Here is a 27,942-nt window from a genome sequence, read left to right on the forward strand (position 1 = left end):
GAAGGATGCAAAAGAGATCATTTTTGGGCATTTCTGACCATCAAGCATAGACTATAGCCCATGGTTTTGATCGATTTTAGAATGTTTTCGCACCTCTATCAGTATGATGTATTATTTATGAAGGATGCAAAAGAGATCATTTTTGGCCATTTCTGACCAATAAGCATGGACTATAGCCCATGGTTTTGATCGATTTTGGACCATTTTAACACCTCTTTCAACATGGTGCATTATTTATGAAGCATGCAAAAGAAATCATTTTTGGCCATTTCTGACCAAAAAGCATGGACTATAGCCCATGGTTTTGATTGATTTTGGACCATTTTCACACCTCTTTTAATATGATGCATTATTTATGACTGAAGCAAAAGAAATCATTTCTGGGCATTTCTGAGCAAAAAGCATGGACTATAACCCATGGTTTTGATCGATTTTCGAATGTTTTCGATACTCCTTCAATATGATGCATTATTTATGAAGGATGCAAAAGAGATCATTTTTGGGCATTTCTGACCAAAAAGCATGCAATATAGCGCATGGTTTTAATCGATGTTGGACCTTTTTCACACCTTTTTTAATATGATGCATTATTTATGAAGGATGCAAAAGAGATCATTTTTGACCATTTCTGAATAAAAAGCATGGACTATAGCCCATGGTTTTGATCGATTTTGGACCTTTTTCAAACATTTTTAATATGATGCATTATTTATGAAGGATGCAAAAGAAATCATTTTTGGCCATTTCTGATCAAAAAGGATGGACTATAGCCCATGGTGTTGATCGATTTTGGACCTTTTTAACCCTTTTTTAAAATTATGCATTTTTTATAAAAGATAAAAAATTGGTCATTTCTGACCATTTATGGCCAAAAAGCATGGACTATAGCCCGTGGTTTTAATCGATTTTTGACCATTTTCACACCTTTTTTAATATGATGCATTATTTATGAAGGATGCAAAAGAGATCATTTTTGACCATTTCTGAATAAAAAGCATGGACTATAGCCTATGGTTTTGATCGATTTTGGACCTTTTTCAAACATTTTTAATATGATGCATTATTTATGAAGGATGCTAAAGAAATCATTTTTGGCCATTTCTGATCAAAAAGGATGGACTATAGCCCATGGTTTTAATCGATTTTGGACCATTTTCACACCTATTTATTATGATGCATTATTTATGAAGGAGGCAAAAGAAATCATTTTTGGGCATTTCTGACCAAGAAGCATGGACTATAGCCCATGGTTTTAATCGATTTTTGACCATTTTCACACCTTTTTAAATATGATGCATTATTTATGAAGGATGCAAAAGAGATCATTGTTCCCCATTTTCTAAAGAAATATATTGCACTATAGCCTATGGTTTTGATCGATTTTGGACCATTGTCACACCTCTTTCAATATGATGCATTATTCATGAAGAATGCAAAAGAGATCATTTTTGGCCATTTGTAATCAAAAAGCATGGACTATAGACCATGGTTTTGACCGATTTTGAATGTTTTCGCACCTCTTTCAATATGATGCATTATTCATGAAGGATGCAAAAGAGATCATTTTTGGCCATTTCTGACCAAAAAGCATGGACTATATATAACCCATGGTTTTGTTCGATTTTCGAATGTTTTCACACCTCTTTCAATGTGATGCATTATTTATGAAGGATTCAAAAGAGACGATTTTTGGCCATTTCTGACCAAGAAGCATGGACTATAGCCCATGGTTTTAATCGATTTTTGACCATTTTCACACCTCTCAATATGAATTATTTTTTATGAAGGATCGAAAAGAATTTATTTTTGGACGTTTTTCACCAAAAAGCATGTACTACAACCCATGGTTTTGATCGATTTTGGACCATTTTCACACTTCTTTTAATATGGTGCATTATTTATGAAGGATGGAAAAGAGATCATTTTTGGCCATTTCTGACAAAAAAGCATTGACTATAGCCCATGGTTTTAATCGATTTTGGACCATTTTCACATCTCTTTCAATATGAATCATTATTTATGAAGAATAGAAAACAGATCATTGTTCCCCATTTTCTAAAGAAATAGATTGCACTATAGCCTATGGTTTTGATCGATTTTGGACCATTGTCACACCTCTTTCAATATGATGCATTATTTATGAAGTATGCAAAAGAGATCATTTTTGGCCATTTGTAATCAAAAAGCATGGACTATAGACCATGGTTTTGACCGATTTTGAATGTTTTCGCACCTCTTTCAATATGATGCATTATTTATGAAGGAAGCAAAAGATATCATTTTTGGCCATTTCTGACCAAAAAGCATGGACTATATACCATGGTTTTGATCGATTTTTAACTATTGTCACACTCCGTTGAATATGTTGCATTTTTTATGAAGGATGCAAAACAGATCATTATTAGCCATTTGTGACCAAAAAGCATGGATTACCTCTTTTAATTTGATGCATGATTTATGTTGGATGTAAAAGAGGTGATTTCTGGCCATTTTTCACCAAAAAGTCGTCGTCTTTCGTTGAAATCAAGGATTATTGAGTTTTGATGGTTATCGGAATGTGTAAGGGATTTGCATCGGAATTTCATCCATTGAAGATAGACGAGCTGCGCTACGGAAAACAGGTCGTAGTTTATCTTACTTCCTTTGTTTGTCCTTGCATGGCCTCGGCGTTTTGTTTGAGGAAAACTTTGAGTCGCACTACAAAGGTAGACGATGTCTTACCTCAAGGAAGATCAAAGTATGAACTTTTCACAATGCTAATATTTTCGCATGCTTTCAGTTTAGTTTTCAAGAAAGATTTGTTATTCGTGGAGTTTAATAAAGTATTTCACAATAGAACCTCTCAAGTCTTTATCAAACATAATTGAACAACTACAAGCCTTATATAAACTATTGTTTGTTTAATCTAAGTCCAATGTCAAGCCTTCAGACGAACGTATGACGGTTGAAGAGTAGGAAATGACAACAAAGATACGTGCTTGATATGGTTATAAAGGCATGGTATAGCGTGGTATATCAGTTATGTACATGATCTCTCCTTCGAAGAACTTCAATAAGCAGTATCAGACTTTCTAACAAGACAAAATACTTGATATTTTGATTTCTTTCAAGTGTTTCAAAGACCTTTTTTCTCGTGGTTCTGGTTCTCGTCGATTAATCAGTAAACAAAGTTGTTTGGTGTGGCTACATCTGAGCGTGAACTGTTTCTGTCGCTAAGAGTATCATCAGGTCTTCCGAAATTGGTGAGTTGAGAACCGTTTGATGAGATCTACAGCACTACAATGCGTCAAAGGGTCACTCTAATATACTTGATTTGCATTATTACCCTTGGTTTGAAAGACATGATTGATGTAACTTTCATCGGAAAAGTCTTCACTAAACATGTGCTCATTGTTTTTTTTTTAAATTGCTAATATAAACGATATACAGTTAGTAGTTTATTAAGCTAGAGCCGTCTAGATGTCAATTTTTTGTAGCAAAAGTGTAAAATAGTGTGTTACATTTAATTGTTCTTAGACTTCTTATCTTAGATTCGGTCTTTTCAGCGTGTCACAAAGTCAGTTGCAGTAGTTTTAAAGCACTTGCTGTTGTCGATACACCGGAGTGCTTAGTTTGTTTCTAAGGTCAACATAGTCCATCATTTCAACTGAACGCGCAGTTTTGATAACCCTATAGTCTGCTCTACCAAAATAGTCCGATCTAACAAAACGAAGGAAATTACAAAACCTTTGGAAGTATTAATGCTGATCAACCCATGCCAAAGCCTTTTACATTATTTGAAGTACTCAGTTTCATAAGTGGTCGTAATTGGATTTCTTCGTAAACATCGAGTCGTAATCACCGCGTTGGTTAGCTAACTATTGACATTTATAATCCCCAAACTCTTTTTATCAAATTTCAGTCCCCGGACGATCCGCCTTCAGCCTTTCGTTTTAATCCCACACTTACGAGTTCAGAAATCCTTTAGACAGAAAGATTCAAAAAACAGCTTAGAAACTATTAAATAATTTGTTAAAATGGTTCGAAAGTGGCTTAACAAGGGACTTTAAAAGCTTTTTCCAAGGATTTACAAAGTTGACAGTCTTTACGCCGGTCATCTCTCTCTCTTTCTCGATCTCTCTTACTTGCTGACTTGAGTGCAAATAGTTTGATTTGAACGGAATTATTCAACGACGATGAGTGATATTCGTCCACTACACAAGTATGTACCTCTTGACCCAATGTCTTCACTTTAAACCAGCTCAACGCATTCATTAACAAACCACAAATAAGTGCTATATTTTTAGCTTTTTTGTATCAATATAGGTAAACCAAACGTGCTTAAAGTACTATTACTTTATTTCCGTTGTTACAGTCCTTGTTTAACGTAGTACATAACTGTGGCACGCAAGGTATTAAAATAAAACAGCCTCTGTTATATATCACTCGTAACGGTCAACACGAAAATTAGTCGAGAAGGTCAATAAACACTTGTGAACTGTCACCAACAGGGGCCATTCCGGGAGGATTGGATTGAGTGGCTAAGAAAATAGTAAAATGTAACGCAACAAGGAAGCTTTTTATTAGCTTTGTAAGTACTAACAGCCACCCCCTTGAAATTTTCCTGGATCCGCCATTGAATCGTGAGTGACTACCAAGGTATCTTACGTTGGATCAATAGTCTAAATGCTTCGACACCCTGTTAAACCAAAACAAATATACTGATAGAGAGAAATAATAAAAATGATACCTGATGTCTTAGGAGTCATTGTTTTTTCTGCCAAAATTTATTAGAAGTCTCGTTTCTAGCCCAGTGTTTTTTACGAGTAAACCAACGTCTACAACAGCCAGCATCATACGTACATTACATCGCTCAGCCATGATTTTACTTCGAATTTATTATATACCTTAGGTCATCATTCCATTTATGAACCGCACTGAACAAATCTCAGCTACCAAAACAAAGAACAACGAACCCGGAACAGGGGCGGCGGAAGCGGGGGGGGGGGGGGGGGGGGGGGGCGGGGGGGGGCACTGGCCCCCCCACTAGATTTTTGGGGGGGCCTGGCCCCCCCAGAATATAATGCCTCACACACACACACACACACACAAAAAAAAACCGCATGAGATTTGGTTATGATTACCATTATTTATTATTGTGATATTACATAATTTTCTGTATCTAAAAAATATACGATATATCTAGCGACGACTTGCATCATTTTTGTGTCTCTCAGAACAATTGCAAGTGGTTTATTGCGCGCAAAATGTTACTGATTGAAATATCACACCTACACGTTTGTAATCAAGCTAAACAGGGAGGTCATTTCAAGGTACCGTAAAATATTGGAGTGCCCCCCCAAAATTTTTCAGCTTCCGCCGCCCCTGCGGAAGCCCACGAAGACGTCATTGCTCACATTGATGTGACTCCGATAATACAAGCTGTACTTTTTCCTCTTTGCTCTTCTTTGCGCATGGTTTTTTCATATCTGCTGGGAACCAAGAGGTTGCGATAAAGAAAAACGACGCTAGAGAAAGATCGATAAATCTGGCTGAAGAAACCCCGTAATTTTTTCTCGCAATCCTAATAATTTTGGTAGAGACATACTTTAGCCTACAAAATATCTTCTGGTGCAAAATCCGATTTCCGGAAGCCAAAAACCCAGACTTGAATTATAGGTAGTTGTCTCGGTCGGTTGATTATGAAAATGGGTATTAACTTAGAAATTCTTACCTTCTCGTTACACACAGGTCATTATGCCGACTTGGTCTGCAGCACCATCATCCACTGAGGTAAGAGGAAAGGTGTTGTCCATCCCTACATGTGTCACGTACGAGACACGAATTATCAAGCTTATATCTTTTTTGTTCGCTTGTTTACTTCTTTTTTCCCTTTATTCTTTCATTCTTCTTTCTTTTTCTCCCTCCCTCCCTCCCTCCCTCACTCCCTTTCTCCCTCCCTCCTTTCCTTACTTCCGTCCGTACGTCCGTGCATCCGAACGTCCTTCCTTCCTTCCTTCCTTTTTTTTCTTTCTTTCTTTCTTTTGATTGATAAAAGTTACAAAATGTGATGTCTGAAGTTGATTTGGTCGCGTATCCGTTTCCTTTCTTTGTGTTATAGTTTACCTTCATTGGTTAATTATTATCTAATCTCATATTCTATTAGGCAAGCATTCCTTGGTATGAAACAGCCCCAACCCAGGTTAAAACTGTCTGTACCCCACAAGACAGTGTACTATCGAATCCCTATTCCTGTACTTTGCTTATCAACGTCCCACAAGAAGATGGACGCTATCTAAAGAGCCTTTACAGTCCTCTACTGCAAGGAATAGATCCTGCATTCCAGTTGGTACAGATAGAAGACTATGAAGAACCCATAACAGAATATAGCAGCGGATCCTTCTCGCACATGGACTGGGGGGATACCGATCCCACATCAGCCCTTGGTCTGGTCACCCAGTCTTTGAGTATCATCTTGTTCTTGCGCGATGATTCTCACAGTCAACTTAGAGCTGCTGTAGCTAAGAGCTACCTTAACTCTCCGCCTTGGGAATTCCACCATAAAATCGAGTTGACAAGCCGTTTTGACTTTCGTACTGTTGCTAGACAAGAATTCTACGAGTGTGCTCCCAGACATCATTTCCCGTTGTGGAGCGTCTGTTCCGTTCACTGTGGTAATGAGCAGCTACGGTTCAACCTTTTCGTCAGAGACTTAGAAAGAATGAAGGAGTTCTATTCCTTGCTTCTTGGCAAAGAAGTCAACGCCAGCAAGCCTGGATTTTATTCATTTCGTATTTATTACCAACCTGGACTTGAGATACAACTCTCACTGAAATATTCACCCTGTCTTCTTCCAGAACCAACAGCTGCTTCACAGTTATGCTTCAGGGTCAAGGATATCGCTAGTCTTCGCAAGGTTTTACCATATGACGTCATACCAGGAACTAGTGGCACGTGGAACACACATGATGTGGATGGTAACCCCGTGGTTCTCATACAAGACACCTCAGACATTGATTTAGATTATTCTGATGCATAGCTTGTTGTATAGTTCGGGTTTTTCCATATGACCTCATACCAGGAACTAGTGGCACGGTTCCCATACAAGACACCTCAGACATTGATTTAGATTATTCTGATGCATACACAGGTAGCCCAAGCTTGGTTTCTGTGGTGTCCAGTTATAAGGAAATGTATGGAGGAGATTCATCAAAAATTTCAATCAAATCACTGAAACGTGAAATAAGGCCTCGAAATTTTACCCGATCATTGAGAAATAGCACTTCTTTCGCTCTGCGTGGTTATTTTTTGAATTTAGCCCCTTTTAAGATTTTTTCCCCCACCAGTAAGAAATAAGACTGGTGAGGGAAAAAATCTTAAAATCGGCTTTGGCTTGCTCGCTCAATGCATATCTAGATTTTCGTGTTAACACAGGAATCCCAATACATGTTCCGAGTATACAAATTCTACTCCCTTCCCCGGCTCCCTCCGCTGCTAAGTCAGTGCTGTTAGACTCAAAGATTCATTGTCAAATTAAATTTTATTATCAAAAGTATATTCATTTTTGTGGTATATAAATAGTTAAATAAGTTACTGTTATGCACAATTTGTATTTATTATCTCTTGCAATTTACATATTGTCTTTTTATTCAAATACTCCCTTTGCATCAAACAGTCACGTGCTTGGGGAGGGCTCTGACGGAATGCCAAACTCTAAAATTGTAAATGAACTTTGAAATGCTTTAGAGGTTGAAAATATGCACCACGAGACTCGCTTAAAGAATTCCAAGCTTAAAAGAACGATGAGAAAGAAAAGCTTTCTTAATTTTTTACACGTATTTTCAAAACTATGCGACCGCCGATGCTCACGACTCCTCTCGTTTTCTGTTTTGGATGCCGTCAATCAAATATAAAAACGGCTTGCTCTTGCGAAATCCTTCTGAAATGAAGCAAACTTGTCTTTCTTTCTGTAATATTCAAACGGTTGAAACTTTAAGATCATTTTGGCCTTTTTTGGATGAAATTAAATCGTCCGAAGTTTGATTGACGGCAGCCAAAACACAAGAAATACCTTTCAAGTGCCAACTACACAGGTCGCGTAATTTTGAAAATAGGTGTAATACGAATCTTCAAAGAGTTATTTTGTTTAAAAAAACGGGGGTATACGTTAACAGTCACGTGACTGTGTCCAGCAAAGGGCCTATATTATTTTAATATGTTTCGTATTCGAAGACAATCTTTTTAAAATAAAATCTTGATTTGAACAATATTAAGAAAAATTTTTATTAAAAAGTTTGGATGAAATTTTTAATAAACCATGAATCATAAATAATGAGTCTCTGGATATTTTTAATAATATCTCTAAAAATACGAAAATTGGACTGAATTATCCATTGTTATCAGAATAACGATAAGTTGGTCCCTCCAGGGGAACAATTACACTCAAATGAATTAAATAAATTCTGAAAACGTAAAATAACGAAAAGGGTTGTAAATATTGGCACTCAATATTCTTAAAATAAAATTATATGTACTCATTTTTCATTTAAGTATATTCCTTTTCGTATGAATATCAGTAGTCGCATTTTGTTTCTCAAATAAATTTCAAAAAAATATTCCGTTGACGTATAAAAGTATTACAAGAGCGTTCAGCGGTGCTCACCTTGTTTGAGATGCGCGGCCCATGCAATCACGTGATTATACAGAAATGCGTGTCAGTGATGATGATTGACCAGTTGTCGTATCAGTTACCAGGAAACCGACACTTGTTTTGTCCCCGTCAGAAATATCTAAGAGAACGCACTCTTTAACACCGTCCTGGTTATCGCTGTCAACATAGTCCTCATTATCAACTGCGGCGTCCTCTATACTTAGGTTTTCATAAGCGTAAGAGCTGTCATACGTCGTTGCAGGATTGTACTCGTTGGATTGCACTTCGATTCTTTTGATCGCACTGGTTTGTTTTTCTGAAAACAATCGAAGGAACGGAGTTGAGAGAAGGGAATTTCGATGTGACTCGAGACAGAAGTCAAGCATGATCCCAGCACAAGCAGTCTATTCCCCCTCCCACTCCCCCCTCTCCCGTCCCTCTCCCTTTCGAGTGATTATCATGTGGATGTTTCAGATTCTGTCATTAAAAATTTCCAACGGTCGGCATATTTAAAAACCCAGACATGTGGGCTTGTGTTAGTCTTACCTGGATTAACACTACACCTCCACATGTCTATCGATCTGTCACTGCTTTCAATGCCTCTCTTTGACAAGCCACCAAATACCATCAAATTGATTATTCCCGTGTTCGTTACCTCGGGACAATTCGCTGAACGACAAACAGAAGCCTTATTTTTACTATACGGTAATAAGCACTCTGCGCTCCCGGGCTTGAACTGTTGCCGTAGTGACTGGATAACTCTCCCTGTACCAGGCATAACGGGTGGTGAAAGTCGGGTCGAGTTCTTTTTCGTATTAACATCATTGCGCTCCCCTGTTTTATTGTTCAAGGAAGAAAGTATACTCTCCTGGCTTAACGTCCTATTATGGTTAATCATAGACATGTTTTCCGTCTCGCGTAAACCTATTTTTGTGACTATAGAGTCCAATGAACCTGATTTAGTTGGATTAAGCCTGACTTTCACTAGTTCGTCTTCATTGTGTGATAACAAAGAAGTCGAGTCCAGTGATCCTAATGACGCAGCTTGGCTAATATTTGTGTTGTTTTTCACATTGAGTTCCTTTGATTCAACTGGTTCTTTTTCTTCGCGAACGCTGGTTAATTCTCTGTCGTAGGCAGGAGTACAGGGTGGGGCCGAACGAGAAGACGAGGGTCGAAAAGATGAAAACCGAAAGTCTGGAATTTGGATAAGAGTATGATGACTACGGGGAGGCGGACATATCATTCCCTTGGGCTGTACTGTGCTCCAACTTAAAGAATCTGGTTTAAAAAAAAAAACAGAAAAAGAAGAATGAGGAAAATTTCTTTATACATTAGACACTCTATTATAATAAAAATTATTATTTATATGGCGCCTTTCTTGGTGCTCAAAGCGCAAATACACCAGTTTCACATTCAATACAAACCGCTGTTTTTGAAGACTACAGACTAATTTGCACAGGCGTAGCTTCATTTATAAGTCAGCTATTCACAGATACCATTAAAAGTCCGTGGGATTTCAAAACATTGGTATTGTTCAAGCTGCACATTCTTTACATTAAAGTTGACATTTGCAAATGATTTACTCCTAAGCGAGGCTAAGCCTGCGGAGATGAGTCTTCCTTCTTAAAACACAGCGGTATTTACGGAATGAGAAAAGGGCCTATTAAGCAGCGGTCGCTTGTCAATTCCTTCTTGAGGGCGGCCGCTTAATAGAGGTTCTACTGTTATGATTCTTACAAATAATTACCCTAATTCACAATGACGTCACATCAAAACAATCTTCAACAATCTATTGTTTAAACGCAAAGGATCATGGTCGTCGGCCGGGGTCAAATCAACGCAAATTCACCGAAAATTGTTCTAAAACCATAATGAATCCACGAAAAGAAGTAGAATAGCCAGCAAACGCTTAGAATATTTTTTAGTACATATTAACACATATTATATCAGTTCATTTTAGATTTAACTTGTTTCGCTAGGAGCAAATTTTGTTGAATTTTCTATAGGATTTAGCGATTCTTTCCCCCCACATAAACAGGCAGTGACGTCATAGTGAATTAGGGCAATTGATACTCACCGAAATTAAATCGCCATAACGTATTGAAGACGCTGCCGTCAGTCGATTCCCCGCCAAACACAAGCATCCCGTCACCAACCTGACACAACAATATAGATATATAGATAACCATATGATACAACAATAGAGCATAGATTAGCCAATCAGTCAGCTACTTTAAAGAAACGCATTCATTCTGATTGGATTTGAAAAGCAATAGATCAGCCAATCAGGACATTCATCAGTGTGAGAAGGTTGGTTTGCATGACATACCTTCACTGCCGAGTGACCGAACAGAGGTGGTGGTGGATTGCGACCTTTTAATTTTGTCCATTTCCGAGCAGCTATAAAAAAATATACAGAAATATAAATGAGTTATATGAATGAGCTAAGTGTAGATCGAGGAAGGAATATCGGAAGAGAAAATTAAATGAGGAAGGTCGGGATGAAAGAAAAAGAGTAGCTTCCGTTTTCTTTGGTTTCCAGAATAAGGCCGCCAACAAGATCGAGTACCCTCTCCTCTTCTCCCCCTATCTTTCTTATCTCAATACAATTTTCACCCTGCCTCTTGGAACCAAATCTAAGGTTAATCAAGAGTAGGTAATTCTAGTAACAATAAAGTACGCTATTGCAAGGGATTACTCTGAATAGATATTTAAAGGTACCACTACTGTCTTACCCATGTTCCATAACCACAGATCGTTCTTACACCCCATTTCTTCTAGTCCACCGAATATTACCAGACTTTTATCGAAGACAGCCGCTGAGTGGGCGTACCTCGGGCTCGGCCAGCCTTTGGATTGACTTTTTTCACGAGTCCAAGTATTAGTAGCTGAATGACAAAATTGATGGAGAAAAATACTTTATCCGCGAATGATTTACCGTTTAATCGGTAGCTGGTGTTCATGACCGCCATATAAGCCGAGTTTACGATTTTCTTCGGTTACTCTGATTTGTTAGTATCAACCATAATGGCGGTCATGTCTTACGTTATTCGATCCCCCAATAACTGATGAATGCAAATCAGCAATTCATGCAATATTCAGTGTTGATGCAACAGTCGTGGTAAAATGGTGATTGTTGTAATAGGCCGTTTACATGGTGGTGTTATTTTACTACCACTACCAAAATGCTTCGCGAATTTTCTTTCTCATTCAAATTTCTATTTCCTCATGAGAATAGTAAGACAATTGCTGCTAATTAACTGAACAAAAGAAAGTATGCAAGGGAGTCTGGTAGTGGTAGTAAATTATGCTATAATACAATTGCCTCATTACTTCATTTCCCCCCATTAATCTTCTTTAATTGAAGATGAGACACCTGCATCTTAATACTCATCACTTACTAAATTCATATTTCCACAAGTCTCGTGTGGCTCCTCTGAGGTCCATGTATCCACCAAACACATACATGGAGTCGCCTGAGATAACAGCTGAATGACCACGTCGGTTGGTGGGACCCTGAAACATCCGACAATAAAAAAATGAATTTGGCAACGTCGGGATGGATGTGTAATCTCGTCATTATATTTGGTCGCTGTAAGAGACTCTTTCCCCCTTTCCTGTTTTCAGTCACATGATTCCAGTCCCATCCGGTCCCACTTTGAGGAGGGGGTGATGTTTACCCTGGGTTCCAGAGGTTATCTTGCTTCATTGCTTCCGGATCGAAGATTTCGTTCCTTCCTCCCTCACTTTTCCATAACATGCGAGTTATGCAAATTGCGTACCATTCGTGGCAGACGATTATAAATTTTAAATAATAATTATAAATTTTAGACGCATCAGCTGCCAGTACTTTTACATTAAACTTACTTTTTGTTTAACTGGTGGTTTTGTCCAAGTTGACGTGTCTGGTGTAAAGAAAAACAGTCATATGTCATATGTAACCTCAACACGTTTGGTGGGGGGGCAACTTGCGGGGAGAGGGGGGGGGGGGGCAACTTGCGGGGGGAGGGGGGGCAAGGTCGTGGTGTCTATGTGGGTGGAGGGAAGAGAAGCTCGTGGGTTATTAGTTAGTCATGTGGAGGGAGTGTAGGAAATGGGAGTCGTCATTGAGCAGGCATGGAGGATAAGTATTGCGTGTATACACTCACAGCAAAAACATCACGACAAGACAACGGTGTAAATGTGCGTGCCGTTGTCTTTAAGGTTGGAGCTTTCGTCAGAACATGATTTGTAAGCTTTACACATAGCAACGTGATAGCAACGGTGTGCATATGAAAGAGAACGTATTCGTTCCGTCGTCTTATGGCCGTGCCAAGTTTCTTAAATTTGTTGTGTGTATAGGGAATGAGTATATTAACACAGATATGAACAGCAGTATTGGTATTTACTTGTATCGAATATCCAAAGTGGTGTCTCGTTAGACGACGTAAATTCTCCGCCGAACACAACCAAGTTATTCTGAAGAAAGAAACCAAATTTATCAAATGAACAAATACCAGGAATTGGACATGGGAGGCAAATTGAATATGCATAATAATACTCCAACCACTTCCACTTTTTTTTACTTTTTACAGCACACAATATATAACACGCAACATATACAACAGACAACTCACATGCTTATAGAAAAACCCTCATTGCAAGGGGGAGAACAACGCATCAAGCAACTTCAACTCACTGTGTGGTTCATTCGAGCATCGAAACTGCGCCCCAGACTTAAACTACACAGGGGTGAAAGACAGCTAGTAAATCCCGGTGCCATATGTGTGCCTTGCCGCGACCGACATATTTTCTAGAATTTTGATTGGCTGGTTGTTAATGATGGCGTGACCGTGTCCGCGCCGTATTCACACCGTGTTTCGTTTTTTGATTGGATGGAGAGTAAATTGATTGGTCTGGCGTGTGCCTTTCCTCGTTACGACCGCATTTGTGCCGCCAGCTTTTCATAGTCATACGAAAACTGCTCTATCGACTTACCTTGTAAGGTACCATGGTGTGTTCCTGTAGATAGGATGGCCTGGTACTACCTCGATCTTGCACAGGATACCAAGCATTTTCACCTACAGGGGCATGCACAGACAAAGTTAATACATGACAGACTCAGCCACCATGCCGGCATCGTTCAAGGCAATTTTTGGAAACACAAATCTTATATGAGAACATACATCACACGTAGAAAGCATTTTTTTAGAAAGTCGTGATCAACAAATTGCCAATATGCCAGTGTAGAAAAATTGGAAAAAAAGATTATGGGTGTAATGACTGGTAAAAGTAACAACGCAGGAAGGATCACAGATATTTTCTATATTCTATATTTTCCCATTCTATTAGGGCCCAGTTTTTTGGTCGCTGATCAGCTTGCATTCTACTTGTCTAGTTCAACAATAGAAAAGCAAAAAATAGTAATAAAAAACGGAAAGAGTAAAAGCTAGTGTTACGAGACGTAATATTTTATGTGATTAGGATTCCAGTGATTGCATTTGTCATGCCTGCTTCTTTTCTTGGCGAAACAAAAAGCAATATAAAGTATAGAGGTTGTGATAGCGATCCTAATACCAAGCTGATAAAAGAAGCTCGTCTCGTGTATGACTAGTGAAGAGCTGCTTCGCGTCTTAGGATAGAAGGCACCTTACCTACCTATGTCATATCTCCAGAAGTCTTTTAGTGACGTACAGATACCACGGCCACCGTACAAATACACCGAGTCATAAACCAAGCAAGCAGAGGGTTTACATCGTTTACATGGCTTGCTGGACATTTGTGGGAAGACAGGGCTCCAGAGGTAATCTGCCTTAGAGTAGCTTCTATCAAAAGGCTCTGTAACAAACCAACCATTAACGAATCAATTTACTACCATTATCGTTGGAATGCAACCCGCGAAGTTCAATGTCTCCTTCAAGATTTTAATTGCAGTTCAGTGATTGACGGTCCTTGAAATGCTAGTCAGCAAACGAGACATCAAACTTTGTGGGTTGTACTTCAACGATAATGGTAGTAAACAATTTCAAGTATTTCATTGTCTGTATTGCTAAGGCTACTGCTCATGCCTCACTTTAGTACACAGACACGGCACGGTAACAGCACGGCCAAGATCACTCTCAAAACTAACCTTTTTTAGAGGCATCGCTATCCTTCTTGGATGTAACCCAGGTCTGTTTCTTGACTGATGACGAGCTGAGAAGAAATGATATAAAAAACGTTAACAGATGACATAAATACATATCAATAATACATACATAAGTATAAATACTCAACAACAGAGGAATCGACTTTTCTCCAAGAATCTGGCCAAAAAAAATTCGAAAAGTTTTTGCCGTAAAAACCGATAACTCGTAATTTCAAGGGAATAAATAAAATTGATTCTAGTCTCTTTTAAAAATCTGCTGCTTGCTTGTACACGTACTTTTTGGCGTAGTAAAACAGGTTTTCTTCACTCAGTCGGCCATACTGTATCAAGGAAAAAGAAGACACGAATGAAGCGCACGTAATGCTGAATGGAGCTATTCAAAGAGGTTATCTTACTAATAACTGCTCAGTGAATAGCGCATTACAGGGTTAAAAGTAAAAGAAATGACTCTATTTATATAAATAAAAAGACATTTGCTACAACAGGCCGGTGTATTATCGGCACTAGCTTAAAGCGGTGTGTGAGAGATCCGTGTGCAAATGTATTAAAACAAACATTTTATAAAACCATTTGGAACTGAAAAGCGAGAGTTCTGGGCCCGGTTGTACGAAGCTTGGATAGCGCTATCCGGCGGATAAATCCTTACCCAGTGGATAAGATCATCAGTGTTTACATACCTTTGTCGTCTTATCCTTCAGACAGGTTTGACCAAATATGGAATCCAAAACGAAAGGGTGCTTTTCTATCCAGGACTTGAACACCTTCAAAGTCATCTTATTATCCTAATTAATATTAGAATAAAACCATTTATCATTAGATGAACAGTAATAAATATTAGGCCCTATTGGAGGAATTAGAGATAGGGGATCGATAAGTGATAATTGGCAAATAGTTTTAGAAATAAGAGATAAATATAATAGTTTTTTTAATTGTAATATAATAATAGTAGTTAGGTGATAAGGATAAATTTCAACAGAATTATCGGATAAGGAGCATTGAGCTGAAGTTTTCAAGACACCTCATCTCATTACTCGACTATCTTATTCTGTCCTTATCTACTTTTTCCTGTCAACCATGACAAATGGATAATAATTGATTGGCAAGAGGAACCAGGACGTCAAAAAAGATAAATATAAAACGGAAGACAAAAAAGAGCCAACATTAAAGTGCCTATGACATCATATTCAAAATTTTCAGCATTGATTCTACATGAAATGAATAGTTGAATGGTAGAATATGTTTATATGATTTAAGTGATGCATATTGGATATATCAAGGTTTATACTCCAAATATGTTAACATTGTGACGTCATCAATGCTGCACAGTAAATCGGATAGGGCGGTTTTGGCCCCATTAATTTTGATCCTATAGTGGCCTCCTTAAAGTAGGGCTATTTTGGCACTACCGTTGGGGCCATTATTTTAGCTCTGATTTTGGGACTGTTTTATCCCCTTATATGGATTTTCCCCCTTATTTGTCCTAGTTGAGGGGGCCAAAATAGTACTGATAGACCCATACCAAAATGGCTTCTGTGGGGCCAAAATGGCATTGTTCTATTTTGGCTCTAGCCTGGGCTAAAATAGCACTACTTTGAAAAAGCCAAAATGGCTCTCTGAGGCCAAATTGGTCCTCTCAAATTTAATGTGTGAAAATTTGGAGTTAGGTGTCATAGGCACTTTAAAAGGCGATTGAAAAATTGAGAATACTGTCCTCAGGGGGAAGTGGGAAGGGAGTTGTTGTTCAACAAACGACTTTTTCTGTCAACCGCTAAATTTTAAAAAAGTAAAATATAGTACCGTATGAAACTGAATAACTGATATTAAATGCTTGGCGGAATTAAGGTAATGAACACTCGCCTCGAAATGATTATTTCACATGAATTTTTCGAAGGCGAAGTGAATATCGGGCAATATTTACCGAGACGCGAGTCTTCGAGAAGCGAGGTAAATATTCTCTGATATTCACTGAGGCCGAGGCAAATAATTTATACTGTTAGTATAAAAACACAGGTGATTCTTTCAACAAAAAAAGAAGAACATATAAGACACATTTAAAATTAGGAAAAATTTGAATTGAAGTGACAAACGCGGCTTTCAATTACAACACAAAATTACGAATCAAAACAGTTTATTTGAGCTTATTTGATTGTTTTAAGTCCCTTTTTACCTTTGAACAAAGTTAGTGCAAATTTGTTAGCCTCTTTAGTCCTCTTGGGGACAGCATTTTCTTTCATTATTTTTTAATTCCTCTCCGGTATAAACAGCAACAAAGCGGCTGGTCGCCATTTTGAATTGTCGCTGGAGGTGAATATCGTGTGATAGTGTGAGTTTCTCGACCAATCAGCGCGTGAGATTTTCAATAATCACCTGTGTATTTTTACTAAATTAAATTAACACCATACCCTGAAATATAATATGAGATATTTTTGTAATTTATTATATAGGTACAAGGTGACTAAAATGAAGGCCTAATCCACAAGTATGGGATATTTTTGAAAACGGATTTTTTTTATCCCGTTTTCAAAAAAGTTCTTGAAGTGCACACGAATCCTTCTCGCCCGTCCACAAGTCTTTGATCCGTTTTCGTAAAGTTAACATTGCGTTTTCAGGCCAAACCTGATAAGAAAAATTCCGTTTTCAAATAATGAATAATTCTCCTAACTCCAGGATATCTTATAACGCCAAAAAGGACACCATAGAGAGAAGCACAATAAATGAATACTGTATAACAAACTGTCAAAACGTGGTCGAATTGAATGAAGTTTGTTTCTTAGAGTAATCGTGCTTTATTTAATAAAACTGTTAGTTTTTTTTATTTAGAACAGCAGAACAAAACCTCTTAGAGAATATTTATAAGAAAGAGTACAAAAAAGCGAATTTTATACAAATACTAACTTTTCGGAGAGGGAAAAATGTATGATTGGGAAAACAAAATCACTTCTTGTCGTTGAAAAAATGCTTCATTCAACAGAAGAAGAAAAAAGAAAAAAAAAACGACAAAAACAAACCATTTAGATGTAAGAGAATTACTGGAAATATTACGAAAACTATAGAGAAAAAAATACAAATATCCGGTAAATATAGACTAGATATTATTGAAACTGGCTGCTGAAATGAAAAACAAGATCTTTATTGAAATTCTCAGGAAGTAGGAGAATTGGACCAGAACAGACAGTCTTTGGAGTGGCGTAAGTAAAGTGTTTCAAGTGTTTTTACCGCATTTATTTTTAGCATTTTTAGGGACGGACTATCGAACAGTATTAATACTTGTAACCATGTTGCGACTTATAATCTTGTAACATTATCTTTCTCAGATTAGAAGAATAAGATCTTGTAACACAGAAAGCCTTTCCTATCTGCGATAATTCTCATAATTTGACTCTCAATATGTTTTTACTTTTTTGACTATGGCTCCGAAAGTTGAAAAGTAAGTTCCGAAAATCATTATATTGTCAATTAATATTTATACGCTGCTTCCTAGAGTGATAACAATCTGGTGATCAGTGTGAAAATTATTTATGACTAAAACAAAAGGAGTCACTCTTAAAAGAATCTTTTAGCGTATCTTTATGCCTTGGTCTCTAAGCTAGAGTACTGCTGTATTTCTATCAGAGCTGAAAAGTCTTTGTTATTTGAACACTGTTTTTTTTTCTGCTCGTGTTGCTACACAACGGTCGTACGCTTCTATGACTTAAATTTAGAAACTATATAAAAATTGCCTGGCCTCACAACAGCATTTCGTGACCTCTAGCATCAAAAATTATCATTTAGACTATGTTACGGTCGACTTGATAGTTAGTTTCTAGTCCATAGACCTACTGCCGACATCTGGCATGGGAGGCTTGTTGACCGCCGTTTGACACAGAGAAAGCCGTATGCCCTCATCTGCCCTCATAATAATCATGTACAAATAGGGTATATGTTTGCTTAGGAGAAATTAGAAAAAAACTGGTATAAAATAATGAGACCTATCGAAAACTAGAGAACAAAACAAAGCCCTCGTCAAAGGTATAATAAGGAATTATTGTAAAATATTTTGTGAATGAAAAGCATTTGTAGTCGTGTCACTACAACTTATAATGACATTACTGAATACGATTTTCGATCCAAGATTTCTTTTTCTCACCTCAGGACCGGAAGCCGAACACTCCATGTTTTTCTGGTATATACTCGTTTAGATTCAGAACATACTAATTTAAGATGGCTTAGTGCTGACCATGAATGTGCGCTACAAGCCAAGAACGGTTAGAAATTTAATCGTAACGCTCGCCTTGTTATATTTATACGTCATAACACCGACGTCACGAGACATTACATCATTTGTTGTTTTGGGCTTTCGACACGCGCAAGGAGTAGGAGGCAAAATAGAAATATAATATATTTTAGGAACCCAAGAAAACTTTAAAAGCTTGGGGAAAAAATTTAGTGATTTGAAAAATATTTAGAAACACACATGATCCTCATTCACAAAACAACGAAAATAAAAAAATCAGCCAGAAACAACGGTGATTCAGTCTTTTTCCGGGTTGGACTTGAACAGACAAGTGTTCTCAGTGAAATAACTCTGTCACGGTAACCTGCTAGTGTATTTTATCACATGATTAATTTCTTAGTTGCAACTTCCGAGTTTCCTTTTGAAAGTATAAGCATGATTAACTATGGTATAAGTTGCGGTTGCAAGAGCATAGTGAGTTTGCGAATAAGTATTTCCATTTGTCCAAAAACGTTTTTTGCCAAAAAAATTTAAGTCTTTTTTATTGCAATAAGAAGATTACAGGCAAGCTATCCCTAGATGCATGGAAACCTATGGATTGGGATGTCAAGTTTCCAGTCAGCTTTATGCAAAACAAAACTTATAGTCATGAGTTGAACTTTTGCACAAGCCGAATAAAATTACTAACGAAAAGAGAAAGAAAAAAGAAAATTAACTATCATGACGACGATTTCGACACTATGGGTCAAAAATGTCGTCAACCAATTTTCCTGTCAGTTCTGTTAGTCTATGTAGACTGCATTCAAACCCTGAAAGCCGCACAAATTTGAATATTTACTCAACAAAAAAGTTCTTTTCTAACCGTTTTCGTTCGTAGAGGAGTACCCCGACTTGATTAGCCTAGAGGTATTTCAAGGTTTGTTTGTTTGTTTGTTTTCTTCACATCTCCAAAACTGTTCAGACGTACCTTGTTGAAAGTATGTCATCAACACTAAAAAACGATTACCTGATTCAAATCAGCTGCCTGTTGTAGAAACGCATCCTTCACAATACAATAAGCAAGTTGATCTAGCTCCATGTCATTATAATCTGCAAATTAAGGGGAGGAAAAGTTAAAGTATCCGTAACGTACAGATAATCCCTACCAGACGTAAGTTTTTCTGAGAGGTTTTTTAACAAATATCCGGCATTAAGGACCTTTAAGAAGTATTGGCAAATCACATTACATCATTCAGTAATTCTTGCGCCAGAAAAAGATTTAAGTAAGCATGAAAATATCACGCGATATCAACGAAAACAACCGTCATAACTTGTATCATGAGTGACTAGGGCACAAGCTGAAGGGGGGAGGGGAGGGGGGGAGGAAAGGAAGAAAGAAGAAGCGGGAAAGGTTCATATAAACTGTTTTACGTCATATATACGAAAAAAACCCGTATTCACGTGTGATGGCCTACCTTGACGACTTATCAAAGAATCCTTTTGAAATACCCTAGTAAAAATCGATGAGAATGTTAAAATTTACATATCTTGGCACATTGAAATAAATTTAAAAACTATGTGATCGTTAACTTACAAAAGATCTTTTTTGACTAAAGTTACTACAGAGTTCTTACAAAACGTGCTGTTATACGGTAAACAAGTCCGAAATTCCATTAAGATTTTCGAGCGGTAGTGCTTTCGCCTCTCACATCGGGTGTCTTGGTTCGATTCCTGGACTTGTACCACATATGAGTAGAGTTTGTTGGTTCTCTCCCTTGATTCGCGGGGTTTTTCGCGCGGTTTTCAGGTTTTCCTCTCTGTGCAAAACCGAACGAGCTAAATTCCACTTCGATCTACAAATTAGCCGCACCATGACTTTGATCAGAGGTTGTTTCAGGGTATCGATAAAACAAAGCATATATAGTAAAAGTGAGTTTTTTCGTTCCTAATTCGCCTGCAGCTGCGCGCATTGCACAGGTATCATGTTGCCGGATTTTTAAACTACAAAACATGCGTCATACGATAATTCACCTTGTAGCAGCCATCAGAACAGATTTAAGCACCACATATAGTTCATCTGCTGACACACCGTTAGTTCCTGGAGTATTGATGCAAATACAATAAATTCAGTGTTTCCACTCTCCTCATAAAACAAAATCACCTTTTCACTGCAGTAATTTCATACACAGGTATCCCAAGATACAAGAGGGGTATCTCGAGTAGAATTTCACTAGAAACCAAATTATCTAAAAAGATTTTGTTCGCAATTGCTGGCTCAGAGTATTCCCTGACTTTCCCTTGACTTTTAGCACATTTTCATGATTTCCCCATTCCCTGACAATGGAAACATTTCTAGATTTCTCTGACTGATGGAAAAGTTTATTTGTTGCTTCTACATATTGCACTTAAAAATAATGAAAAAAATAATAATGAAAAAGGAGATAGAAAATGGCGACTTTATGAAACATTTAATAAATAAATATGAAACATTTAATGAAACATTTAATTATTCTAATTAGTGCGCCCTCTGTAAAAGTTTTCAAATGCTCCGTATTCTTTCTTCTTGTCATTTTAAATGTAGTGAGAAGAATGGTACAAAGAGTTGTTATGCATTAATGTCTTACAAATAAAAAAAAATTAAAAAAATATGCAAAACTTACCATCAAGATCAAACTGTTATCCAAAAATGAAACAACAAATTAAAGAAAGAAAAAAAGAATCATTAATATATTTACTGCTGTTTATTCAGCTTCCACTGATTATAAAAATCTACACTAAAATAGAATATCATACACATTAATGAAGACCAGTATCTGGATATATCTCTGACTGAGTATTACTAGTATATGGATGGAGGGATGGATGGATGGATGGATGGATAAATCTGAATAACAAACGTTTTACCATTTCAAAAGCTATCTGATACTTGTCATCTAAAGAACCTTGAAGACACATTGCCATTCCATCTGAAATGAAATATGATTTGTTAGACTGTAACCAGTTCCCTTATTTCCTTTGGTCACAGTGTAATTGAGGGGGGCATGTGAGGGGGGCATGTGAGGGGGGCATGTGAGGGGGGCATGTGAGGGGGGCATGTGAGGGGGGCATGTGAGGGGGGCATGTGAGGGGGGCATGTGAGGGGGGCATGTGAGGGGGGCACGTGAGTGGGGCATGTGAGGAGCAAAGTGACCAAGGAAATATAGGGTCTGCTTGTGGTCTATATTCATGTACCAAAATATTAGTCATCAATCTTCAGAATAAATAGCTTTTTAATACTGTTCCTTTAACTAGCGACTGATGACTTTTAAAACTCCAGTCACGTGGGCTTAGCCTCACTTCTGAGAATAACAAAACAACTAGCTCCTTGATTCAAGGCTAAGCCACACATACTGGAGTCTTATGAGTCATCAATAAACTGAATGAATGAATTAAGTGGCTGAATGCAGAATGCAGTCATCAGCCACAGTTTGATTGCAAATATTAAACCCTCAATTTACTTACCTATAAATTCATGAAGGTCAATCAATCCATTCTTGTTTCTGTCAAATGCTACAAACAGCCTTTTTGCTAATATTCCACCCAAAGGAAAGTAGTGCTCACTATATAGGAGAAAGAAATTCAAATCTATATAAGCCATTTCATTAATTTAAGTTTAGGAAGCATAACGGAATGCACGGCTTTATTTAACCAATAAAATAGTTTTTTTCCAAGCTTCATTCAGTAATAAAGCATGCAGGAAGTGACGTAAGTATGAAAGAAGTGCACAGTATTCTCCAATTTTCCTTCCTCTGTAAAAACTGATGTGTGAGCTGAGCATTGTACAATGTGAATATTGAAAGTAGAATATGGAGTGAGTACAGCATAAAAACACAGACTATGCTTCTGGCTTTATACCCATTTTCATAGTTAAGCAACCAACACAGCCAAGTCAATTGTCTGGGTTTTTGGCTTCCGTCATTCAAAAAAAAACCCTCAAATCATTGGAAATTGATCATTGGAAATTTGATTGACAGAAGCCTAAAATCAAGAGGTCTCAAATTATAGCTGGTTATCTGAGTCATATGTAATTTCGAAATAGGGCAAACTTTAAATGGAAAAAGATTTGGCAATAACAAAAATAAAACCCAAAAATATTACTAGGTGCGGAACATGTATTCACTGTAAAATGCCTGGCTTGTGAAAGAGGGGTCAGAAGGGGTTATGTAAATATAATGTTTGTCAATTAATTGACTGCATGTTATATAACCCCAATGAACTACTCATCTACTTACAAGGTTGATTTATTGATATAATTGTCTTGCAGTGACAGTGCTGCAAGGTTCTTAAATAATTTCGTCAAATTTCTCATCTCAGCATCTGAAACTATACCCATATCGTATAATCCATAATTAACAGATTAGTATTTCAATCCACTCTCTTTAATTAAAATTCTTTTGTCATATGTATAATCAACAACATTGAAGGTTATAGTGAAGAACTACAGTGGTACGACAGGTGAAAATACAGAAAAAATAGGCAATGATGTTAACTACTGTACATATATCATTCGTCTATATGCCTAATAAAAATTGTAAAAGCAATAAGGTTTTAGGCATATCGAAAGCAAAAACAAACCAAAATATTAATAACAAAAATTACCGTCTGTTTTGTCAACGACCGGTTCAGCAACTGAATTTTCAACTGACTCAATTTTAATATGCGTTTGGAATTTTTTTTTACGAAAGCCCAAACTAGAAGCTCTTTTTCTATAGAAGTACTATTATCTTTCATAATTTTTACTTTTACTCATTATAGTAAATTTGATTTAGGGTTTTGCATGGTTTCTTGATTTAGGGATTTTTACGGTTTCCGTGTTTATCAAGTCCTAGCAACAACGTTCAAAACAAGCTTACTTACACTTAGAAGCACTGCTGTTTAATCCACTAGGGCTTTTAAACGAAAAACTTTCATAACTTCCAGAGACCTTGGTATTCTTCACGAGATCTTGACCCATAACTTGGTAAACTTAAGATGTCATTTTAAACGATTTTGAACATTAAAAGCCTAAAAGCTGTTGTCAAAGCCATTAAAGGAAGATCGACCAGCTTCATCTAGAGATCTTCGACATTAACAATTTCCGTAGCAACGTTTCGCTCAACATATAACAGCTGGATGACACAATCCATCACTTTTCCGTCTAAGACCATTTGTATGAAGATAAAGTATGTTTTTTCAACTTTTTTTTTTGTCTTTCAGTTGAAAATAGAACGTGACATCAGCGTCTTTTTTTGCCCTTCATTTGTTGTTTGCTCAGTCCCTTCGCAATATCGATATAAACAGGGAACCCAAAAATGAATTTTGTGGTTTAAGTTTGGTTACATTTGACAGGTGTGTGTATTGTATTGAGATATGTTTATGGTTTGCTTATAATAACTACATAATAAAAAATAAAACATGAAATCTATAATTATCAACACTTGATCATGAAGATACCATTCCATACAAAAGTAACTTTATCAAACAAAAAATATTATTCAAGGGAAAGCTAATAGATTTTAAGAGAAGTAAAAACAGATAAGTAAGTTTTATCAAAAGCGGATATTTTTATTCTACGTAACATTCAAAACAATACATGTTGCATTATATTTCGACCGCGTTCAAGAAAACTAATCATAATAAACTATAAATGAGTTTCTAAGGCTACAAATAGAATATTGGTCATTGGTCGGTGTGTACAAAGAATTCGTATGGATGAGAAATCGATTGAACCACTTAAAAAAATAAATTTATCATCAACTGAACTTGAGACTGGCACAACGTCCTCTGCCTTTTCTCGAATTCCTCCCTTTTCTTTCCCATACCCATGATACTTTGCGTTTTTTTGTTGTCGTAAAAACAAGGTAAAATTAATGATACATTGGGTATTGTATTTACAAGTAAGTTGAAAGTCTAATCGTAAGCCATTATCCATTTCAAGTAGAAACACTCGGAGACGGCAAAAACTCGTTACCTGTAGATAAAGTTAGAAATCATTTGAGCCACAGGGTACCCACTTTGAGAAAAAGAAGAAGAAATGAAACCACATATATAGTTAAGTAGCATTGTGTTCGAGGTTCAGGGTCTGGGATAAGCTTAGTATGGATAAAGTTATCTGAAGTGGGCGCCTTGTGTTTCAGACAGTTTTTACACGCGAGTTTTGCTGGCCGGGTCTCCTAATGTTTTCTGCAGGAAATGAGTCTGGTTGAGAAAATGTAAAACACATCTAACTCCTGATTGAAGCAGAGAAACAGCAACGGATGTATGATCATACATGAATAACGAAACGTTTACGAAACTGAGAAACACTTCACACTTTTGTTTGTTCCTGTTAACAAACAAAAAGTTTATACGAATGATTAGTAAAACTACATTTAATTGTAACGTCATTTTTACGTCACAAACACTTTCGGAATGAAAACCCGAGTCACTGGAAATATTTGTCATTCTCACATTATCATTTCATTCAATTTGTTGTTGACTATTCTGATCCGCAAATACGTCGCGGGCCTGATTCGGCAGACTTGACCAATCATAGCCCTTGCCACAAATCTTCTTTAATTAAGAACTCGCCATTATAATAGGACAAGAGATGATAACATACAATTATTATCTTTCGTGTGAGCTAATTAAGTTTCTAAGTTTGGTGCTGAAAGAATAAACAAAACCAGGACTAACCCCGCGGGAAAGTGCGACGCGTGTTCTCAACAACAACCTTCGATGACTGTTAATTTATTTTTAAAAAGTTATTAATTAATAGTTAATTAATTGCTTTTAATAAATCAATCTCTCCGCTATATTTAGATCTACAGTTGAAACCTCCAAGGGAAATGAAAAGAATTTTTTTTAGGTTTCTGCAGTTCTAATATGACAGCACTCGAATGCCAAGTGCAGTTGCGTGAATAGCAAAAAGCAAATAAAGTGCAGATAAGGGCCGACCGAGGCAGTTCAATGTGGTTTTTTATACCCAAAATATTAAGCTGACTCTGCTGACAACTGAATACCGTGCAAGGAATTTACTGCTGTAACAAAAAATAATTCCAAATTACTAAATAACTGGGTTTTATAATTAATTTCCTTAATGAAAAAATTAAAAAGCAATTAGTTTTGATGTCAAATGATTGATGTGACTTGTATATTTGACTAAAAGTGTTATATTAAATTTGCATAAAGAGAACATTATATTAAGAGGTCCACTTTACCTATAAAACGAACGAATGAACAAAGTTCTATTCCTTTTAAGTTAATTTTCGTTCTGTTCCAAGTTGATTTAAATACTATACGTCTAGTACTAGTTCGGTTTGCAAAACGAAAAAAGCGCCATTCTAATCCAATTTGCGAAGCCAAAGAGTTTTCTGACTACAGTGGATTTTTATTGATGGTATTTCAAGCACGAAGGCGTTGCTATGGAACGTTTTAAAGCATGAAGTCGTTGCAGTTCAACTTTTAATTTCACTTCTTACTCAGTGATAAAATCTGATGTAGTGTTTGCATTTACTTTGTTAATTTATTTTTTCTATCAGATCAAATGCCTCTTGGGTTTATAACACACATATATCATATTTGAATATCAACATATATCTGAAACCAATACTGAAAACATATACTTACTCTCGCTTCTTGTGCATACGCGCACACAGGACAACACAAGTGAAACAGACAATCATTACCAAAAGACCCCTGGAAAAAAAAAACACGAAAAAAAGCAGCTAGAGCTTTCCCATGTAAAATTCATTCGACTACTTTGTTAATTATTCAATTATTCAAAGCGATGTCGCGAGATGTTGATTAAAAATAATCTCACTACTTTATAGCCTGCGTGCAGCCGACCTCTAACGGACTGTTATTAAGTCCGACGGACTTAATTTAGTTAGTTAATACTTTAGTTAGTGTTCTCGCGTTAAATACCTTTTTTTTCTCTGTTCATTATCATGATCGATTGTGTATTTGATGATTAGAACACAACCGCCAAAACCTTTTGTTATAGGTAATACAACAAATGCTTTTTTGAAGTCTTATACATCACGAAACTGATGAACTTCTTTCATCATTAATTTTTGATGGGAAAGTTCAGATTAAACATTATAATAAACGTTCAAATAAACACAACTTTTTAGAAATGTTGTCTTTTGATTTAAGAAAACGCCGTTTTGGCACGCGAACCTACCGGAATGATGTATTTTTCTCGGATTTTCCCCCTGATTTGAGCACCACAATAGATCCCTACACAACCCATCATGGAGAGACAACCATGTAGAATACAGCTTTCTCCCATTGCTTCGGCATTTCTTCCTGCTACAATACACGGGCAAAAGTATGCTGTAGCACAGATACCAATGTCTTCAAAACATCCACATATTCCACTAGACCAATCGCTCATGTCTGCTTCTTTTTTTCTTCGTTAATTTTATGTTATAATTTTTTTACCCCCTTGATAGGCAAAGAATAAAAGGCTAACAGCTTGTCAGGTTTTGGTATCCAGGAACTATTCAAATAATAATGCAAAATGGCTGTTGTTTACTGTTGTTGCCGGGGGAGAGCATGCAAAACAAACCCTCTCATTGGTCTTCATCCCGCAACAATAACCACTCAAATAAATTCCTGAAAGTTTACCAATTTGTAACAGAAAAAAAAAGAAGAAAACAAAAGTGGCTCGTATTTGAAACATTACATAACAACCTGCAATATTAATGTCTTACCCATTCTTCTTTTTTCAAAAGGCTGTTTTCTTGGAGATAAAGGTTTGCATAAATGTTGAAAACAGAATCGAGTGTGTTTGTTTTTATCACCTTTTATTATGCTAATGAGCCGAACGTTTCCATCAATGCTCTCTTAGCTTTTTTCTCTTAATAGTAGCTACATGTTTCTCTAGAAAAGAATTAAGAGGTCAGTGGGAGGGATATTTTATTATGTTTTCAGCCAAAACGTTTCAGATTCTAATAGCAATCTCCTTTGCAGTGCGGATACGCTTAAAAT

At 36.8% G+C, this 27,942-nt stretch overlaps 2 protein-coding genes across 4 annotated transcripts; one reads left to right on the top strand and one right to left on the bottom strand.

Moving 5' to 3' along the window:
- The first annotated feature begins 3,011 nt into the window (after positions 1 to 3,011).
- Positions 3,012 to 7,572, top strand: LOC116289283 (protein FAM124A). The gene is made up of 3 exons (XM_031696177.2): positions 3,012 to 3,242; positions 5,731 to 5,772; positions 6,146 to 7,572. The coding sequence occupies exons 2-3, from the start codon at positions 5,737 to 5,739 to the stop codon at positions 7,016 to 7,018; spliced, it is 909 nt and encodes a 302-aa protein (XP_031552037.2). The 5' UTR covers positions 3,012 to 3,242; positions 5,731 to 5,736; the 3' UTR covers positions 7,019 to 7,572.
- LOC116289284 (uncharacterized) lies at positions 7,501 to 27,153 on the bottom strand. 3 transcript variants are annotated; one of them, XM_089036674.1, is made up of 22 exons: positions 27,134 to 27,153; positions 26,578 to 26,646; positions 23,223 to 23,313; positions 22,453 to 22,550; positions 21,856 to 21,917; positions 21,612 to 21,624; positions 20,983 to 21,049; positions 20,427 to 20,461; positions 19,979 to 20,061; positions 15,437 to 15,541; positions 15,036 to 15,079; positions 14,742 to 14,806; positions 14,270 to 14,449; positions 13,610 to 13,692; positions 13,021 to 13,090; positions 12,500 to 12,537; positions 12,034 to 12,148; positions 11,368 to 11,520; positions 10,962 to 11,032; positions 10,710 to 10,788; positions 9,176 to 9,910; positions 7,501 to 8,945 (listed from the first exon to the last, which is right to left on the bottom strand). In XM_089036674.1, the coding sequence occupies exons 3-22, from the start codon at positions 23,297 to 23,299 to the stop codon at positions 8,677 to 8,679; spliced, it is 2,442 nt and encodes an 813-aa protein (XP_088892800.1). In that variant the 5' UTR covers positions 23,300 to 23,313; positions 26,578 to 26,646; positions 27,134 to 27,153; the 3' UTR covers positions 7,501 to 8,676. The 3 variants fall into 3 exon arrangements, with proteins under 3 accessions (XP_088892800.1, XP_031552040.2, XP_088892801.1); XM_031696180.2 differs by lacking the exons at positions 26,578 to 26,646; positions 27,134 to 27,153 and adding an exon at positions 23,848 to 24,258; XM_089036675.1 differs by lacking the exons at positions 23,223 to 23,313; positions 27,134 to 27,153 and having other exon boundaries at positions 26,578 to 26,628.
- Positions 27,154 to 27,942: the final 789 nt, after the last annotated feature.

The sequence above is a fragment of the Actinia tenebrosa genome, unplaced genomic scaffold (assembly GCF_029948245.1).
Source record: "Actinia tenebrosa isolate PJP-AT-01 unplaced genomic scaffold, QUT_ActTen_1.0 PGA_scaffold4__44_contigs__length_22323623, whole genome shotgun sequence".
Lineage (NCBI taxonomy): Eukaryota > Metazoa > Cnidaria > Anthozoa > Actiniaria > Actiniidae > Actinia > Actinia tenebrosa.